Source organism: Gavialis gangeticus, unplaced genomic scaffold (assembly GCF_001723915.1).
Source record: "Gavialis gangeticus isolate Ggan-Ray unplaced genomic scaffold, GavGan_comp1, whole genome shotgun sequence".
Classification (NCBI taxonomy): domain Eukaryota; kingdom Metazoa; phylum Chordata; order Crocodylia; family Gavialidae; genus Gavialis; species Gavialis gangeticus.
This window is the reverse complement of record NW_017728992.1, coordinates 164,234,032-164,254,411: the sequence shown is the minus strand read 5'-3', so window position 1 is coordinate 164,254,411 and position 20,380 is coordinate 164,234,032. Positions and strand designations below refer to the sequence as shown.

The window sequence follows — 20,380 nt, the reverse complement described above, 5'->3', positions numbered from 1 at the left end:
CGTGGGGGAGGGAGGTGGGGCAGTGCTCTGGTTGGCAGAGCAAGCACTCTTTGACACTCCAGGCTCCTGGGCCCTGTCAGGGAGGGTGGGGGCCCCTCCATGCCCTCCCTTCCAGTTGCCTGTGGTAGTTCTGCTCAAATAGGAGAAAAGTGGATTCATCTGCAGGGTGGGAAGGGGACAGGATTTACTTTTTCCCTTTATTGAAGTAATTTGATGCATCTCTTTTTTTTCTTAAATCACTTGTGTGACCCAGTCAGTGGCAGTGTGAGGGGGTTAGACCACCTGAATGCACTTATGGACCCTGACTTCGAATGTACTGGGTCATGATGCTTTGAGAATTATACCTCCAACACATGGTGCATGTAACTGGGGGTTTCCTGCAAAGAACAAGGACCAAAAAAATCATTCTTTTGAAATAACATTTTTGTGGTCCCCCTGCAAAAAAATTAAAGGTTATAGGCTAGAGATTGCACAGAGCTGTAGGGCACTAAGAAAAGGAGGCAGTTTTAAGCCGATGCTGATGCTTGCCTGCAGCACACAGCAGTAGAGTTCATCTTAAATTGGTAGGAAAGGACTGCTTACCTGGAACAGGTCAGCCAGACTTCTCTTTCAACCCAGGGTAAGACACTCTCCTAATGAGCTCTTAGCCCATAATTCTTGTGTGCCTTCAGAATACAGCTAGTCAGGCTTGCTTATTCTCTGTGATTTTCTTCAACTGTGCATGTTATCTTCAAGATAAACAGGGAGGTGTATTTGCATCGTAGTTTTATGCCACTTGGCTTCACTCTTTCTAGAACATTGTTTTTCCAGTGTAATCTCTCTTTTATTCAGTGAGTGATGGATTGGAATTTAGACCAAAGTACAATGGGATTCTGCACTGTTTGACCACTGTCTGGAAGCAGGAAGGACTACGTGGCCTGTACCAGGGGGTTACTCCAAACATGTGGGGTGCAGGTGCTTCCTGGGGCCTGTACTTTTTCTTGTAAGTAGAACCAGAAAACCTTTGGTGTTTAATGCAAAGTGATTATGGACTGTAGGTGGCACTTTCATTTTGAGGGAGGTAAATAGATAAAAATACATTGTATGAAAGATTCATGCAGCTTTACAAACTACATCATCTGTAGGCAAAACTTTCAGAGGCATCTAAATCACTTCTGAATAATTTACCCTCACTCATCACTTGCTGTTTCATATCTTTATATGTAATATAAACTTCTGGGGAAAGCAACATGACACACTTGTAAAGTGTAATGCCTGCACAAGATGCTGCAGAAATGTTAACTAGCTGCACTGGTAGTTTTTTTGGTTTCATCCACTAAGAATCTTGCCTAGAAGCTGCGCTATATAAATAAACCTTGTGGGGGTAAAACAACTTAGCCTTAGACTGATCTGCGGGAATTAATTTGGCTCCTGAAGTGATTTAGTCTGCTAAAGTTGGAAGCATTTAGTACTTGGACAAATCTGTTTTTGCAAGTTAGCTTATTTTTTTGAGAGAATTCTTGGGTTTTTGTTTGGTCCTCAGGGTCTGTTCCACGTTATATCACTTGCATTTTATATTTACTAAAATGTAAATTGCTTAACTCAATGACAACAGGAAATCAAAGAAACCAGTTACTTGTTTATGTAAAGTTTTCCTACTGGTTTTCTAGTCCTCATTCTTTTCAGATTTCCACTTCTCATCTCACTGCATATTGCTCACCTCTCAATGGCTTATTTAACCCAGAGGACAGGGGACCAGTTCAGCAGATAAAGCTGATGACATTATAGACTGCCTTTTCATAAAACCTTGCTAGGAGGCCTCTGTCTTGTTAGCATTTCATCCAAACTAATTCTTCAATTTTAAATGTGATGAGGCAGTCCTATTTTTTTTATCAACAGTAATATTTTTATCACCTAGCTGTCTACTACAACTGTATGCTTTAAGTAGGCTGAAACTAATTCAGTAATTTGTATTGCATCTGAGATTGTTCACCTCTGCCTCTGCTCTGTAAGGGCATTGCTTAATGTTGAATCTAAGCAATCTGGATTTTTCTCATCTCTACCTAAATTTATTTCATTTCTTCCAGCTATAATGCCATCAAAGCCTACAAGAAGGAGGAGAAGCTAGAAAGTCTTAGTGCAACTGAACACCTAGTGTCAGCTGCAGAGGCTGGTGAGGAAAATGCAGATAAGATTGACATTTACTTCTAGCCTGTCCATATGCTGTTTTTTGTGTTTGTCTGTCAGTGCTGTCTTTTGTCCAGGTGGCAAGTATAAGTGTTTTGGTTCAACTGCACTTGCTCAATGCATGTAAATATATAAATGATGTTGGGATGGCTGGCTGAACTCCTTGCGTGTATTCATGAGTAGCAACAGTTAAAACTTTTTGCAGCCCTGTGCAAGAATGAGCTAATTTATATACATTAAAATTGCAAATTCCAGACCAGGCGGCTGTGTGTAAAAAAGCAGAACTGTTGTCAATTTTTGCTATAATGTTAAAGTTTACCTTGAACACTTTCCCCTTAAAAAAAGACAACCCAAGGCCTAATTCAGCACCCATTGAAATCCAGCATTGGAATGGAATGTCTTCAATAGGCACTGGACTGGACATGTAACCCCTCTAATATTGAAGAAGAATGTATGGTGCAGCACTACTTGGAGTGGTTTTCTAAAGCTCCTTAGACTGACCTCTCAAGTGGAGAAACTTGTACCATGTGTTAGGAATGAAAAATTGATAACCACAGACAAGAAATCAAATTTCTGTATTTTGTCGATAGCCATGTATTAAACTAGGATGTAAACCTCAAATTATACGAGTAGGTTGACTGTTGAAATATGGGTTTATACATTAGTGGAAAACACTATATCAGGTGAGTCACTGGAAGAAATCTGTGGTTCATAGCTGAACAGCTGTGCTACAGGACTAAGCAATTTTGATAATGCATGCACTTGGAAGACCAACCTCAGAAAATCTGGAAGTACATGAAATGACTAGTTTGTTTAGGTTCCACTATGGGTTGTGCAAAGATGGAGCAAAGGAGGGGGTATCTTCCCTAGCACCTCTGCAAGAGATGGACAGAGACCCCTGGCTTCTGCAGTATGTGCCATCTGCATGGACTCCTCAAATTCTATCAGCTGTTGCTTCTACTTTAGCAAAGTTGTGTCCCAGTTTGGGATTAGCCTGCCATAATGCTATTTACTTGGTAGTTGTGGCACTCAACCTTGAGGGCTGAAGAAAAGGGAGGTAGTGGCATGTGTTTAAACTTAAACTTTGTTTGTTGTAAGTAACACGAGTAATCCTCTAGAATGAGTAGCTTTTGTTGTCATAGAAGCTTGTGCTGTACTGAACTAAACAAGCAGGTAGAAACTTTCAGAGCTGGCATAATAATCTAACTTCCATCTGTTCTCAGGAGTCATGACCCTTTGCATTACAAACCCAATATGGGTAACGAAGACACGGCTTGTGTTACAGTATGAGGCTGGTGTTAATCCGTCAAAGCGTCAATACAAAGGAATGTTTGATGCTCTTGCAAAGATATACAAGAAGGAGGGCATACGTGGTTTATACAAGGTAATAATATTTGCGATTTAATGGATAGTAGTTCTGGAAGTTATCATGGATGTCATGGCACTGTGGGTTTGGTGACTTACTAAACATATTATCATCTGGGAAGTTGTTACGTGTCCCGATTTAGCTACCCTCTCTTCTGTCTAATCGTTTCCCCACCTCAGGATTTCAGCAAAAAAGCTTAATGGAAAGTAAAGCCAGCAGACTGCTGAAGTGTAGTGAAATCAATGAAGAGAAGACTGCAAATATATGTATGGACACTTGCATTGTGGGCTGGCACTCATTTGAGAGGAATATGACTGAAATGGAAAGGAGGATCAAGAACTGCATTTTAACAACTTAACATTTGTTTTCTAAAAGATAGGGCGGAACACGTTGGGCTGCAGCTTGCTGCTCTTGCTGACTGAATTAGATGGAAAGTAGTTGTCCTCTGTCTCTGCCTGTCTGACTTTTTTTTTTCTCTTGAAAATCATCAGTTTAGACACAGTTCAGCTAAAACAGTTATTAATTTTCCCCCTTCCTTCTCCATGACAATGGATAGTGCTGCAGTCACACACCACTCCGCAATCTGTCATTTTGGGTCTTGTCAGCTTGCAACCCATGTGCTTTATAGGATTTTAAATATGGCTAGACAGAAATGCCTGTTTGCACCCCTGCGCTCCCGGGAGAATTTAGGGAAACAGTAGCTAGTTTAGACTTCCATAGTGCATGTCTTTTCCCCAAAGCTCTGACATCAGGGTAATTACCAGTTCTGGAGGGGCCTGAAGAACTCTGGGCCTTTTGGATTCGGTTGGCGCTAATGTGAAGAAACATGGTCTCTTGCATGGGGAATAATGATTAGGTTACTGAGCATTCACCTCTTCTATTTGCTGAGGGAAATCTAATCCCATTATTCTGAAAGCAGATGCTTATGAATGCCAGGCTTTGGCAGATTTAGGAGTAAGTGAAATACCTTGTTCCTAACCCAGAATTGATAGAGATTCTTTTTGTTTGCCTGGCTTCATGTTCTGTCCTATGAACACAGGTTCTTATTTCTTGCACTTGTTGGACCTACTTAAACTCTCTCCAACGAATGGCCATTAAGAATTTTCATGTGGTTTAATAAGCATTGCTTTGACACCAAGCAGTTCTCTCACTCACTGATCTGCAGCTGGGGAATCTGAGCAAAGTATTTTCTTGCCTGGAACAAATGACTTGCCTGCAACAGCTGTTCTGTACAGGAAGTGACCTTTGTAGAATCCTGGCACCCCATCTAACAATCTACTCCAAGCAACTTTATCTTCAGATTATGGTTGCTTCAACTCATTCTAGTCCAGGCTGGGACTCTCCAGGTGTCTGGCTATAATAAACAGACTACACCATAGGCTATAGTTAGGCTTTCTCCCTGACTGCTCACCTCCGTATTTGGAGGAGTTGGTATAAGTTGGTCAAGGAGACCACAGGGCCACTGGTGTTAATTTAATCAATGCTGGAATGCTAGGAAAATTCCCAAAGATTGGGAGAATGCTAATGTGCCAGTATCTAGGTCAGGGGTGGTCAATATGGCCTGCGGGCCACATCCGGCCTGCGAGGTCATTCTGTCAGGCCCGTGGGTTCCCTTAAAAATTTAGAAAATTAATATTTCTCTGCCCTTGGTTCCTGTCAAAAATGACAGGAACCAAGGGCAGTAGGACCCAGGGGAAGCCCCAGCAGGCTTCTGCAACAGCAGGGCCCACCTGGCCCTGCTCCACCAGCTGGAAGACCAAGTGGGGGCTTGTGACCTGGGAGCACGTGGCTGCCCCGTGCCGGAACCAACAGATAAGGACCAAGTGGTGGGAAGGGCAGGGAAGGAGCCTGGGGAAAAGCTGAGTGGAGCGGGGGGAAGCAGCCCCTCCCTTGCTCCGTAGTTGGTGCCCCATGGTGCATCCACTCGCAGCCTGCCTAAGGCTGTCTGTGCCTGCTCTGGACAGCCCTGCACAGGCTGCAAGCAGCTGCAGCAGGGAATGCTGGCCATTCCCCGCCCCCCACTCAGCTTTTCCCCAGGGTCCTTCCCTGCTCCTTCCCAGCATGGAGAAAAGCGGCCCTTCCCCACCCTGTGGCCAGTGCTCCCTTCTGCAGCTGCCCACAGCCTGCATGGGGCTATCCGGAGCAGGCACAGACAGCCCTAGGCGGGCTGCGAGTGGCTGCAGCATGGGGTGCTAGCCATGGGGCAGGCAAGGGGCTGATTTTCCCCCCCACCATGCTCATCACCACCTTGTAACCCATCCCCCCTGTTTGCCACACCAGGCAGTGTTTGCCACCACAGCCTCTGTGCTGCTGAGCATGAGAGCTCCAGGTGGGCAGCAGCAAACACTGCCCAGCACAGCTGCTGCTGCCACGTGCAGCCCCCATGGGCGAGCCCAGAGCCAGCACAGGGCCCAGGCTGGCAGTGGGGTCAGGTTACAAGCTAGTGCTGAGCGCAGGGAAAAGCAGCCCCTAGCTCGCCCTGTGGCCGGCGCCCCATGCAGGACAGGTTGGAAGTGAGAATTTGGGATTTTTAAACAGAAAACCACAGTCCCTGCTGATAACTAAACCAGCCTGCCCTTTTTGAAAACTGGCACATTAGTGATTGTACTGGGTAGCTGAGATTTGTATACATCCCATTAGCTTCTTACCCTGACTCCCATCACCTGTACCCTGAATCATAGAAGAACATTGTTTGAAAGACCATAATTGCTCATCTTGGTCGGCTGTATGTACATGTTCTAGTGTCTGGACAACAGACCTAAACGTGCCTGTAGACCAGGGGAGGGTGATTAGTTTGTGGGGAGGGCTGCTTACTGAGTTTTGGCAAGCCATCAAGGGCCGCATGATAAGCAGCCAGGGACAGATAAATATTAATTTTCTAAATTTTTTAAGGGCCCTGTGGGCCAGATAAAAGGGTCTGGCGAGCCACATCCAGCCCTCAGGCTTCATTTTGCCCACCCCTGCTGTAGACTATAACTCTTACTATATTGTAAATGTATTTTTTGGTACATATTTTATGGTAGGGGCTATATGTGAGCATTAGCTGATCTAACAGGGTGCCTGTCTTTCTGGGGCTGCAGTTTAACCTGTGTGATTTTTCTTTGCCTATATGTTTTAGGGATTTGTGCCTGGTCTGTTCGGAACTTCACATGGTGCACTTCAATTCATGGCATATGAGGATTTGAAAACAAGATACAGTAAATATAAAAACAGACCATCAGATACAAAATTGGTAAGAAGGCTGAAAAGAAAACATCTCTTATGGTCTGGGAGCATTTGGACGCTAGAGCTATATGTCTAGAACAGGGGTTGGATATGATTGTTGTTTCTACAGTTGTCATTTTAGTAGGTTTTGACAGAATTTGTGACAGATTATAAAGCACAAAAAAAGGAAAATACTGATATTTTTTCACTTTCGACTTACTTGGTAAAAGTAATTATTTCCTTGCTAGCCAGTTAGCATTGTTCTCACATATTGGGGAAATCCACTTCAATTTTGCTGAGCATTTTATGACTGAAAATTTGGAGTTTTAAAAATTTGTTTTCCTTTTGGAACACCTCTAATTTTACAGTTACAAACAGAAAAAGGTAAAATCTGTGCAGATATTTTTATGTACGCTTTTGTTTACGAGTGAAATTTGTGTTGGTACCTGATGTGGTATGTATTAATGTGTAATAAGTAAATTTTGTTACAGTGTATATATGTATCTTAGGGAGGAAAAAACAGGGTATTGTTTAGCTCAGACTTTCAAAAGCAGTTTGATATTTCCCAGCATCTTATTTTGTTGTCTGTAACTTGATTTAACCTAAATTTAGTAATTTTTATTTTAGAACACTGCAGAATACATTACAATGGCTGCACTATCCAAAATATTTGCTGTGTCAGCAACATATCCATATCAAGTAGTACGAGCTCGTCTTCAGGATCAGCACAATACGTACTCTGGAGTGGTTGATGTTATCCGCAGGACATGGAGGTAGGCTTGTAGAACTAAAAGCACAGTTCCACTGTAAATGAAACCACCCTGTGTAGTCAAAGCTGTATCTGCTGGCTTCTAGTGATGAGGGGTTTCCTGCTACTGCATTTTGCTTAGTCCTGCAGAACTAACCCAGCTAGAACTAGATTAGATTACAGCTGTACAAAGCTACTCCAGTCTGGAGTTTTATGGGTGTCATTTGAGGGTTACGTGTGAAGACAAGAGACGGGTATAAGTGAACACACAATTTAGCCTGACAAACCTGTTATTGACTTGTATTACATAAAAAGGTGAGAAACTGAGCCCCATATACTCTAATGTAAAATCTGTCTCAGAGTTAGGCACAAAAGTGCCTCTTGCATTAAATGGGCGCTCTCAATTTCCACAGCATTAACATAGATGGTGTATCTGCAGATGGGAATGGCTGGAGGTCCTTAGTTATTGGCCAGTGAGACCAGAAAGGTCTGGAGGTGATGCTTTCTTTCCCCCACTATAAAAGATTATCAACTACAGCTCACTAAACAGAACTGTTGCCCCTCAGTCTCCTCGCAGCTGTTAATGCCTCAGTTCAGCAAAGCCCTTAAGCTTTATCAGTTTAGGATGGGAGTTAGGATGTATTAAATTTTCTAGAATAAGGATGTGTGGATTCAGATCGGCATACATTCTTTGTATCACGCTGTAAAAGCAGGCAAGAATCTAAAAATACGGGAAGAGAAGAGTGCAATAAATGACATCTGCACAGAAAGTTTTACAGGTCAATTAAAAGAGTGAGTTTTTTCAAATTTTATTCTTTCAGCTTAAAGAATAAAAAGATCCATAAATCTGGAAATATAGCTTTAATCTAAAGTGACTCTAAAATACATAAAGCAAAGACATCCTGAGGGTTCTGTATTTGTTTTACTCTTCTTTTTTATGGTAAAAGTAAATATACTTTTTTTGTCTTTAAAGGAAAGAAGGAGTTCAAGGATTTTATAAAGGGATCGTTCCCAATGTGATCAGAGTGACTCCTGCCTGTTGTATTACCTTTGCAATGTATGAAAATGTATCTAGTTTTTTGCTTGGTTTAAAAAAGAAGAGTAATTAAAGGTAGGCACATTTGCATCAAGAAAAAATTATCCTTTGTTTTAAAGTATTTTTTCATCTAGGACAATATTGTACACAAATCTGTCTTGATTGTGGATTGATCTAGTGATTTGATGAGAGAATTTGGAGACAGCAGCTCTGGCTTCCTTATCTTGTGCAGTAATGTCCCCAGATCACTCCATTTACCTCTTCTCTGAGAATCAACCTCTGCGTGGAACTGAAATAATATGGTGGCTGGGCAAAAACAGTCTTGGAACAGCTCTGATTATCTTAGTCCTTTGAACTGATCCCTCAGAAAAGTAAAGGGAGCTAACTTCTACTTCTCTCTAATAAAGCTGCACCTGGTGTCCACAGTGTAGTGTCAAAATTTTGATGGCTTTCAAATCTGCTAATGCAGGTCCTCTGTCTGCTGTCTCCTTGTGAAATTGTATATACACTTCTCAGTGAAATTCAGGATCTCCTAAATCCTGACAAATTGCAGATAAGTTTCATTGCTCAGAATGTACCAAGCCAGTGTCCTCCACTGCAGCAAGGGTTGCTTGAGATGAGGCAGCTGGGTACAGTATAAAAAGGCAGAGGTTTGGTTTGCTCCAGTACAGCATAGTGGGAGGGGCATGCTGTCTACTCTGCATGTTTCATAATCTGCTGAAGTCCCAGTTTTAGGATAACACCCACAGCATCTTGCAAAATGGGGCATTTTTGCTGCATCAAACCAAAGTCATTTTAATCTGTCACTGGCCATGTACTCCACTTCTTCTTCGTATCTTTGTTAATGGCATTACATTCAAACTCTGGGATAATGTAATAAATGGATGTTTAGATGGACTTAATTTTAAAAAACAAAACTTGGTGCTTATTTTTGTAAACTACATTTTTTCTAATATGGAGTATGGCTTTTTCAGTGCAGATGATCTTTCTTTCTTTTGAGCATTATGGTCTGATAGCTAGCAGAGTGTACATGTCCCTATGTGGTCTCAAAACTAGCTTGAACAGGAGAAGGCTTTTTTTATTTAAGGAGGAAAAAAACAGATGCTTTCTCTTTTATAATTTAAGGGAATGACTGTTCTCACCCAGGAGCCAGCAACCTTCTGTAAGCTGTGCACCAGAACAACTAGCCTCCAGTCCGGCACAGGCTAAGTGGCTTTTGGGGCTGCCTCTGGGGACAGGACTTTCCCTGAACCAAGGCCAGAAAGCTAGGAGCTGCACCCATGCTAGAGAGCAGGAGGCCATGGGAAGTGGCAGTACAGGTGCAGCTCCCAGCTGCCTAGCCCCCTTTGCAGGTAAAGCCCCCAGCTGCAAACAGGCTGCTGAAGCCATTTGGCCCACATCTGAGTAGAGCTGAGAAGGCAAGGAGAAGCAGCACAGGTACAGCTCCTCACCTCCTGGAACTGGGCAGGGTCACAAGCTACACAGACCAGGTGTCATGTATCCCTTTTCTAATCTGTTGCAGTGCTTTGCCCAATAAGCGGATGAAAGTACGTTTCACAGAAATTAATTTGTAAAAAAAGCAAGGGAACAAACACATTCTTCAAGGGAAATGCTTTTCAGTGGTCTGTTTTTCTTAATTCTGCATCTGGAAAAACTATCATTAGTAATAATCAGGCTTCTAACTAGTGGTATAAGACATTCAGTGGATTTGTGTAAAATATCAGTTAACTGAGGGAGACAGGAACTAATAAATCTGAGCAACACTTATGCAGAATGCAGGTTAGATAATCTCTACAAGCCAGACAGCTGACCTGCAGTCTCTGTTCCTGAAGAAACTTGGCAAGTTTGCTATGCAATAATGAGAGAATCTATCAGGAACCCATGACTGATCTGAGTAAGATTTAGTTTACACATACAGAACTAGTTTTAGCTTACAAGACTGGACCTTAGGAAACAAAAATTAATTTAAAATACTTAAGTGAGCCATCCAAAGAGCTCCTTTGCAGTAGAAGGGGAATATTTTCTTCAGTAGTGTTTATTTCTTTTATACACACACTCACTCTTAACTGAACTTCTTCATTTTGAAAATGATGAGAGATGGGGTCTACTTGCTTTCATGTGTACTTTAAAGGTCACCAGGTGAATTACTATATTAACTAATTACTCTTTAATGGGTGTTAACTTGTGCCTTATGAAGTGGGTTGTTTTTGTGGTTTTTTTTTAAAAAGCTGTGTGCTAGCATGTAGAACTGATTGAATAGGGCATTGAGCTATTAATCATTCAGTGCAAGGCTTAGAACTACTCTGAAGTCTACCAATCACAACAGTGAAAATGGGCAAAGGACAAACTTCTTGGGAGAGAAATGCCAGCTTCATAGCTTGCTAGTGCTCAGCAGCATTGCATCCATTGCTTCCAAGAATTAAAACTTGGCTGCCCTTGGTTTTGAAGTGGGTTAGTTCTACAGGAATAAAACTGAAATTAGGAGCTGGGAACTGAAGAGATGCAGGGGCAGTCTGAAAAGCAAATATTGTATAACTTGACAGACTGACATGGGCATTTAAAAAAGATCTGAGAGATGCAGCTGTTACATTTTTGCATGTTATACATGCTTTTGTAATTTCCTTTGATTTCGTACGTCTTTAGTACAGAACTGGCTTTCATGTTCCAAGCAATTTTCCTTCCTAAATATTTTGTAATAATTAAAACAAAAACTATTTATTTGGTACTGTCATTGGACATATTGTACTGTTGGAGTGACTGTTTAGCATGTTTTACATAGCTGTGAGTTGTTGAATGGTCGGTATGATCATTTATTATCTAGTCTTAAGAGACTGACTGCATAGTTTTTTTTTTTAAAGAGATTTAGTTTTTAACAATTATTTGCACACCTTCCTGAAGCCATAAAGCTCAAAGCATTTGAGCCTATCCTTAAATAGTTATTGTCTTCTTTCCTTGCAATGCAAGTATTTATTTAATAATTTTGTGTCTCTTATCCAAGTTAGTTGATAAACTGAAATAACACTAAAATAACTCACTAGTTTATACCAGTAAAATTGTTTACTATTACTGTCTGCACATTTATTATTCTCAAATATACTGAAAACAGGGGGTGCCAAAAACCTCTTAACAACTGACTGAATTGAGCAGGAAAAGAGTTTGAAGGCCTGCTGAACTTGTTCTGTTAAAATTGTCCCTGAGCAAGTTCTCACTGAAGTCGATGGTTCATAGTAAGGTTGTATAATATAATCTAGGATAAGTAATGCATTTAAAATCTGAAATGAAGGCTAAAGTTTAGTGTTTTCTCCAGATCTTCCTGTAAAATTCTGAGTATCAAAAATTGTACATACTGATGCACTTGTCGTCATAGCCATTGAAAAACTCTTTGCATTCCACTGACAATAAAATATCCTGCTTGTTTTGTAAAAGTGTGTTTATTTAAGATATAAAAAGCTGTAATTTCAGCTATTACAAGAAGGTGATACATTTCCATACCTAAGTTTGACCGATGAATAAAAAGACTTTAATAAGCTTGTTTCAGATATTTCTGTGCTAAAACACTATCATAAGAACTTGTGTTAAACTTAAGCAAACCTGTGCCTTCTGTTCAATAGTTATCAAAATTATAGAAATAATAAATTTTCAAAGTAAATTGTATGCAATGTATGTCAAAAATCTGATACAGTCTTGGAGATGATGGGTTAAAATAGGTGTTGGAAAAAAATCTATTTTGGCATCTCTTCTATTATGATACGAGAGACTGAATTCCATCCTGTAGAAGCATCTCCTCTTGGATAATCTGAACAAGTACCAACCCAGATAGCAATATCCACCAACCCAGCATTGATTCCTTCACATAATCCTTCCACTGTTTAAAGAGAAAACATTATTTCAATCAACATAATATTGCCTAATATTCCCTTAACTTTTAAACCAAAGAACAGCAGTTTACCATAACTATCTGAAGTTAGGGGTGCCATATTGCTAGTGTTAAAATTTTATTCATTTTTATGTTTAACTGGATAATTCTCTAAAAAGGTAAAAGCCCATCACAGTATATCTTGGCCTCAGTAGAAAATAGATGTAGCAAGATAGTCTAAAACTAGCCAAAGTGTCTTTTAATGATACTGCTATAGGAATTAGGCTTTTGAATCATGCATGAGCATTCCACTTTTGTCAGTCTCCACTACATTGGCAGCAGTAATCAGAGATGACTAGATAGTGGTAATGGACCCCTTCCAAAACAGTCCATGGTGGTTATACAGAGAGGGTCTCACCATTTTTGTTACTGAAGACATACAGTGCTTGCAGCTGTTAAACACAAAAAAACCTGCACTTAAATTTAAGGAAGGGGTCCATTACCACAGACCTGGGTTGCCCAGTGTCAACACAGATCAGAAGCTTGAGGAGGGCATTTTGGTGCTTTTATCTAACAGCCAACTGACCCAGCTTTAGATAGCAGGGTTTTTGACACTTTTTAATGCACCCAATCTATACAGATGCTACAGAGCCAGGTCAAGGTAATATTGTTGCTTCTGGTAAAGAATGTTTTCTGCTGCTGCTTTTTTTTTAATTTTCTTTAAACATATGCAAGCAGCTGTACTGTTTAGAGGAAAGCAGTGTCTCTTTCCACAAAGAGCTGAGCTGCTGGCTTCATACAGTATGCCCCTTTACAGTAATTTAAAACAATTGTGGGTATTATGTCAAAGGTCAGTCAATTTGATTAGAGGTCATTCTCTTATGTTTATAACTTCTAGGACAGGCTTATCCAACATGCAGCCCGCCAAGGCATTTTCTGTGGCCCGCAGTGCTGCGACAGGAAACAAATCGTTCCTGCCCCTTGTCCCTCCCCCAGCCCCTCAGCAGCTTCCTAATGGCTGCTGAAGGGCTGGGGAAGGGACAAAGTTCCCACATGCACCATGTCAGCTTGATGTTGCCGATGCGGTGCGTGTGGGAAGAGGAGTGCAAACCCGGCCTGCTTCCTCCCAGCACCACATAGGGAAGCTGCCACTCCCCGCCCGCAGGTGAGAGGTAGTCCAGCTTGACCACCCGGCCCCAGGTCGCTGGTGGAGGCGAAGCGGTGCAGGCAGGTGCCTCCTCCCGCCAGGCTGTCGGCATTGGCTGCGCCGTGTGGAGCAGCCCTGGGCAGAGTCTGCGCTCACTGCGCCCCAAGGTGCCACCTGCCTCCTGCTCTGGCTCCCTACAGCCCGGCGATGCAGACCCACGGAGGCGGTGTGGCAGCTGGGCTCGCCCTCATCATCTGCCTCTGCTGCCTCCTGCCTGGCCGGGGCAGGAAGACTGCGCCTCCCCCAGGGCCGGGCCAGTGACTGTGGGCTCCCGGCGCCTGTCTGCATGTTGGGGGGTGGTCCCTGCCTTTCACAGTCCCAACCCAGTGTCCCTCACTGCTCCAACCTCCAGCCCCCAGTGCCCCAGCGTGTGCAATATGGGGGCCCCCAAGTAGAACCTTGCAGGCTGGAACTCTGCCAGCCCACAAGAGAAAAGCCACAGTTATGTTTTTCTCCTTTAAAGGAGAGCCCACTTTTAAAGTTTACTCTTGACCCTTTCATATATTCTTGAGACCTTCATTGGTGTCAAAGGTCATGTGACATCACTTCCTGATGTCATATCACTTCCTGTGAGGTCTTTGAATATGGCTCGCGGCCCACTGGGTGATAAAAAGTTTGTGATCTGGCCCCACATTCAAAAAGGTTGGACACCCCTGTTCTAGGATATGAAGTCTGACTAAAGCAAGTACCACAGTAAAAATGGAACTCAACTGTAAACCCAAACCCACAACAGAATTAATGCAAGTGCTGTATTTAGTAATCCAGGAACCTCTGCTTCCCCTTCAGGCACCTTCAAGGTTTCTAATGTGCACCTTTCTATAGGATTCCCACTGTGCTCAGAGACACTTTTTTCAATCTATCCCTACTCACATAGCCTTGACATACATACCTGAAGAAGTACGATGTATATTAATAGTAGAATTCAACTCGGGGCTTCCTTGATCTAAATAAATTATAGCTTCAATTGGAAGTGGCCCAGAGCATTCAGCGCCATTAAACGTAAAATACCAGCGCTGGCAGCAGGCACTTTTACATTTGAGTCGAAGTGAGCCACTGAAGAGAACTCGCAGTGCGCTGTTAGAGCGCATCTTTGTGAATGTGCATTCCTAATAGAAGAGAAAGGAAAATCGTTGGCTACTGCAATGCATTAATTTCTGAACCTATTTCTACTAACTAGTTTGGGAATACACTAACCACCCTCTCCCCCATTCACTGAAAAAAAAAAATAAAAACGGGGGAGGGGAGGCATGCCACAACAAAATTCTCAACTGTATTTCAAACGCACCAAAGAGGGTAAGGAGCATGCTGGAAGGTTAAGTATCTAAATATCTTTCTATGTTTTCTGGACCTCAGAAGCACCTTCCCTTCCTCGCAAATATTAATGATGTTATCAGTTCCCTCAAGCCAGTCCACAGGCCACATCAAATAGCAGCCAGGAAAAGTTGGTGGAAAGCTGCTGTTCTATATTACTGTGGTTCTAAGCAAGGTAAGTATATCCAAACCTGACTTCTAACTCCTGATATAACATTGTTATGAGTTCTCCTTAGTAGGCACCCTGGGTTTAGCAATCACAAAAATCAGTAAAAACCATAAAGTTCTCTTAATTCTGATGCAGGTTACAAAGCTGGGTAAGAAACTTTTTTCTTTCCTAAAATACGTTGCTTTTCCCACAAAGTGCTAAAGAACTTCAACCTATGGGCCATTCTGAAGTAAATACTACTTGTTACTCTAGGGGTGGTTCTTGTAACATAGCAGCAGTTTCACCTAGTTGTTCTGAGGCTAGGATTTTTGTTTGCTTCTTGGGCAGTCTTGCTACATCAAACTTTTGTGTTTTCTTATTTTAAAATTCCATCATTAAAGGTTTGCACCCATTTCCAGTCTGAGAAATTGGCAAAAGAGGCCACGTCTAGTTGACTCTTGCTGAAGTAATGCCCAACAGCTAAGTTGCCTCAAAAACTACACTAACAAAGTCATTTTGTGCTTCCTAGTTTCATTTATCTGTTTCATAATTTCAACCTCAAACCTCTCCCATGGGTCAGCTCTGTAGTGCACGCTGAAAACCTCAGCCTGTTTACCTACTGCTTTGCCATAGCACAGCTTCCAGCCTCTTGCTTCAGAAGGGGGTGCTGACCCTACCATCTGCTGCATATACCATGAGACTACCTCACCCAAGATCTGCTGCATGTACCATCAGACCACCTCAGTCTTTCACCTGAAACTATCACAGAAATGAGTAATACAGGTGCCTAGTCATCTATTAAGTATAGTAGGAATGAGCCTAAACTAAATCTCTAAATGAGACCACTCACAAGAACAAAAGGAAGTTCTCACTGGAAATGTGCATTTTAAAAGCATCTCTATAGACAAGCATCTTCACCATGTGCTGTGGTGCTCCTGAATGTAAGAACATAAGGTTCCTTATGGGACTAACTTACTGCTATTTTCCCAAGGTCTATGCCATAGTTCAATGCGCTCCATGAACACTGTTTGAAGTTGGGCGTCCAAGACTCCTCAATGCTCTCCCGCATACACTCTCCTTTTTCACCTTTGAGCCCATCTCGACCAGGGATTCCTGGTGTCCCTGGGATTCCATTGATTCCAGGGCTCCCATCCCGTCCAGGAACACCGCCAGGTCCTTGTAAACACATCCCGTTGTACTGAAAAACACAACATTTGTTTCATAACTTGCTCACTAATTCTGATGCCTAAGACAGTAAGACTGCTTGCTTTGCCCAAGCGAACAATTCTTTATAAAGAAACTGCAGTGTCACATACCCCTCAAACACTTAAGTGAATATATTAGCACTGGCAGTTGCATTTGCTGTAAATGAAGTACCAGAGAGACAGGTCCAAAGCAATGGTTATTTTGTTAATAGAAAAAAACCATATAGAATCTTCTTGTGCAGTTACTGGAAGTTTTCAGAACCCAAGAGTAAGGAGACAAGAAAAATATAAAAAAGACTACTTTTTAGACAGCTTAAAATTAGTTAATTTTCACTTTTCCTTCCAGTGTTTGTAATACTCATGTAGAAACATTTTTCCTTATAAATTAGCAAACTTTTCTTGTGGAGCTACAGTCAACACACTCTTTTTATGGGGCAGAATCACACAGTTGCCTAGAGCAAGGCAGACCACAGTGCTCAAACATAGGTATTGGAGGTTAAGTACTAAATGGCAGGTTTAAAAAAAATTTGAGTGATGTGGATTTGACAATCATAATCTGCAATGAACCTGAATGCAAGATGCTGTCTCACATCTGCAGGAGTTAAGTGTACAAAACTGTACAGTAATACCCCAGAGCCTTTAGGAATGCAACATCAGTTTGGGTCCAATGTTCACCCCAAATTATTTGATAGCAAGTTTTGCTTTCACATATTAACAATTTCTTTTAAACAAAAATACCATATTTTCTCTCATATGCTCCCTGGAATAAAGTGTAAATGTCATTTTTGAAAGGCAGAATGAAAAAAAAAAAAATCTATCCTTTTATAGAAAGTAACTTGACACCCATCTTGCTGGGATCATTTGATCCCAGCAGTCTTTCCTGCCCACATGCAAGAGGGCTGGTCCCTATGATCTGTAAGGTCCCTTCCAGCCCCTAACAACTATGAAACTGGGGCCACTGACAAATGCTTACTTAAAGGTGCGATTGGGTCTGATCCTTGATCCCAGCCATCACACCTCCTGCTATGCTATACATGCATGGCAGAAGATGTGACTGTGGGATTGGGAATCAGACCCCAATCATACCTTTCGCCAGGGCAGACGGAGCCTGAGATCATAATCCCAGGCACCTCCTGCACTGGCAAGTAGCAAGGTGGGTGTCCAGTGCTCCCCGCACTGAAAGCACACCGGTCTTGAAAAGCTCTGGTGCACTCCCAGGGCTGGGAATGACAATCGGCTGACTAGCATTCCTTGTTCCAGAAGCCTACCAACCACATGTTCAATTAAGGTATGATGGTAACCAACAACAAAATTACATGCATTATGCATATTATGGGTAGGGATCTACTTAAAGTACACAGAGGGCACAAAGGGTAAGTAAAAACCGTCAACCTTTTTTTTTTTAAAGTTTAATTTAAGCATTTCATTTTTAATAAGTTTTTATTTCTGGTGATTCCATGCACAATGGAATCCACCCAAAGGGGAGGGCAGTTCAGGATGAGTGGTTGCTCCTCAAGGGAGCAATCCTGGATGCGCAAGCAAAGTCTACTTTACTTTTTAACATCTTCATTAATGATGTGGACATTGATGTCAGCAGTGGGCTGGCCAAGTTTGCTGACGGCACCAAACTCTGGGGTAAAGCATCCACACCTGAGGACAGGAGGGCAATCCAGGCAGAGCTTGACAGGCTCATGAAATGGGTGGACAAGAACTTGATGGTGTTCAACACCGAAAAATGCAAGGTTCTCCACCTTGGGAGGAAAAACCTGCAGCATGCTTATAGGCTCGGCAGTGCTACGCTGGTTAGCACTACAGATGAAAAGGACTTAGGGGTCACCATTGACCACAAGATGAACATGAGCCATCAATGTGATGCTGCAGCTAGTAAAGTGAGCAAAATGCTGGCTTGCATCCATAGATGCTTCTCAAGCAAATCCTGGGACGTCATTCGCCCATTGTACTCAGCCTTGGTGAGCCCGCAGCTGGAGTACTGTGTCCAGTTTTGGGCTCCACAATTCAAAAAGGATGTGGAGAAGCTTGAGAGAGTCCAGAGAAGAGCCACATGCATGATCAGAGGTCAGGAAAACAGACCTTATAATGAGAGGCTGAAAGCAATTGGACTCTTCAGCCTGGAAAAGCGCAGGCTCAGGGGCAATCTGGTGGCCACCTATAAGTTTATTGGGGTGTTCACCAGGATCTGGGGGAACGTCTGCTCACCAGAGCACCCCAAGGGATGACAATATCGAATGGTCACAAACTCCTCTGAGACTATTTCAGGCTGGACATAAGGGAGAACTTCTTTACTGTCTGAGCCCCCAAGGTCTAGAATAGACTGCTGCCGGAGGCGGTTCAAGCACCCACTTTGAATGGCTTCAAGACACTTTCGGATGCTTATCTTGCTGGGATCCTATGATCCCTGCTGACTTCCTGCCCCTGTGCAGGGGGCTGGACTCAATGATCCTCTGGGGTCCCTTCCAGCCCAAATGTCTATGAAATCTATGAAAATGGTGGGAAACACCAGTTTTTGCAGTGATCATAGTTGCAGTTTCCACAAGAACTGCAAAACTGCAAATTGAGTAGATCCCTAATGATGGATAATAATTTTGTATCTTATTTTCCCAACCATGCCATTAATTGCTTGAATATGTGGCCAGGCTACCACTTAAGGCGTGATTAATGAGTTCATCATGTCTTAAGTGTAACTTCTACCAGGGGCCCGAGTTGCAGCCACTAGGGAGCTGAGCTTGGCAATTGTTCTGCTCCCAATGATTCCCCTTCAAATTTTAATATTGCTTTTCGCCTGGCGAGTCAGAAACTGCTCTTTACTATATTTTTCACATATAAATGCACACTGCAATTTGCAGCAGTTTGTTTTGGGGGGGGAAGATGCATGTTGTATATGGGAAAACATGGCATTTAACAGCATAAACAGAATGCTTGGGAGAAAGGAAAGTACAATTTGGCTAGGATGACCTCTTCTTGTGTCCTCCTCCATCTCTGGACCCTGAACTGTGCAGTGCAGACTCATGCAATTCCAACTCACCCCAGGCGTGCGAGTTCTGGTGAGTCAGTCCAGGAAGGAGCTGAGTTGGACAAAACTAGCAGAGCAGAGACAGAAGCAGCTGCAATAGGAAACTTCAGAGACAGATGAGGTCAGGATACTCAACTACAGTTTTAATTTTTAGCATTCTTTCCCCATCTGCTTACTGGCTGCTTGTTCCAGTCCTTACCCCTCCACCATCTCTCTTCATATCAGCCAACTCCTACTGCCCTCCATATTTGGCTCTTCTGTTTTCCTAGCTTCCTCACTTACCTCCCTCATCTTCCTCATTTTGTTAATCCCAGCTAACAAAACTGCACCCAAAAAACCCTCTTGCCAAAATCAAAAAACAATGGTCACACTCTGACAACACCCACAAAACATCACATGGGTCAGCCTACTTGTTACTATAGTCCTGCTGTCTATGTGGTTTCTAAGTTTTTCAAGGCAAGGGCTCTCTTGCTTTGCATGAACAGGACCAAGACAAAGGGAGGGAGAGAAGGAGTGGGAGAGTCTACTGTAACAGAAATAATAAATAAGAGCAGAAGAATTACCATTTACTGGGTCAGATCATGGTCCATGTCCCCCAGTATCCTGTCACAGTGGCAGAGAGTGGATATTGAAAGGGAGAGTGAACTGGGTATGACCAGGGTTTTTCTCCACTGTTCCTCTCCCACTAGCAATCTCCAGCATTTAAGGTCTAGGAAGTTCTGAGTCAGAGGCTGTATCCCTAATTCCCAGGCTCAATACTTAGTACCAGAGCCAGATTAACGCATAGGCAAACTAGGCACATGCCTGGGGCCCTAAGTGAAGCACAACTGGGCCCCTTCTTATTTTACATATTATAATTATTGAGTGAAAAAAGTAATATAAACATTTCATCTTCAACTGGGAGCCCATGAGTTTGTTTTCCTAGGGCCCACTCAAGGGTTAATCTGGCCCCGCCTAGTAGTAATGCCCTATTCCTCCAGCAATTTGTCCAATCCCTTTCTGAACCTGGCTAAACCGTTAGCTAAACTGCTGACAACATCTAGGGGCAACAAATTCCATGCTTCAGTCACACACTCTGTGAAAAAACTTACTTTTATTAGTT

The 20,380-nt window shown here is 42.5% G+C and overlaps 2 protein-coding genes across 3 annotated transcripts in view; one reads left to right on the top strand and one right to left on the bottom strand.

Moving 5' to 3' along the window:
* The window catches only part of SLC25A32 (solute carrier family 25 member 32), an 11,841-nt gene extending 1,343 nt beyond the window's left edge, over positions 1-10,498 (top strand). The window contains exons 2-7 of one of the 2 annotated variants that reach the window (XM_019528049.1): positions 832-982; positions 2,067-2,152; positions 3,390-3,550; positions 6,651-6,764; positions 7,364-7,509; positions 8,458-10,498. In XM_019528049.1, coding sequence (XP_019383594.1) covers positions 832-982; positions 2,067-2,152; positions 3,390-3,550; positions 6,651-6,764; positions 7,364-7,509; positions 8,458-8,593 — 794 coding nt within the window. In that variant the 3' untranslated portion in view covers positions 8,594-10,498. The remainder of the gene's footprint in view (positions 1-831; positions 983-2,066; positions 2,153-3,389; positions 3,551-6,650; positions 6,765-7,363; positions 7,510-8,457) is intronic. The other variant, XM_019528050.1, reaches the window with a different exon arrangement.
* A 1,434-nt stretch (positions 10,499-11,932) lies between these two features.
* Positions 11,933-16,266, bottom strand: CTHRC1 (collagen triple helix repeat containing 1). The gene is made up of 3 exons (XM_019528051.1): positions 16,019-16,266; positions 14,473-14,689; positions 11,933-12,385 (listed from the first exon to the last, which is right to left on the bottom strand). Exons 1-3 carry the CDS (start codon positions 16,229-16,231, stop codon positions 12,243-12,245), a joined length of 573 nt encoding a protein of 190 aa, XP_019383596.1. The 5' UTR covers positions 16,232-16,266; the 3' UTR covers positions 11,933-12,242.
* Between the last annotated feature and the right edge of the window lie 4,114 nt (positions 16,267-20,380).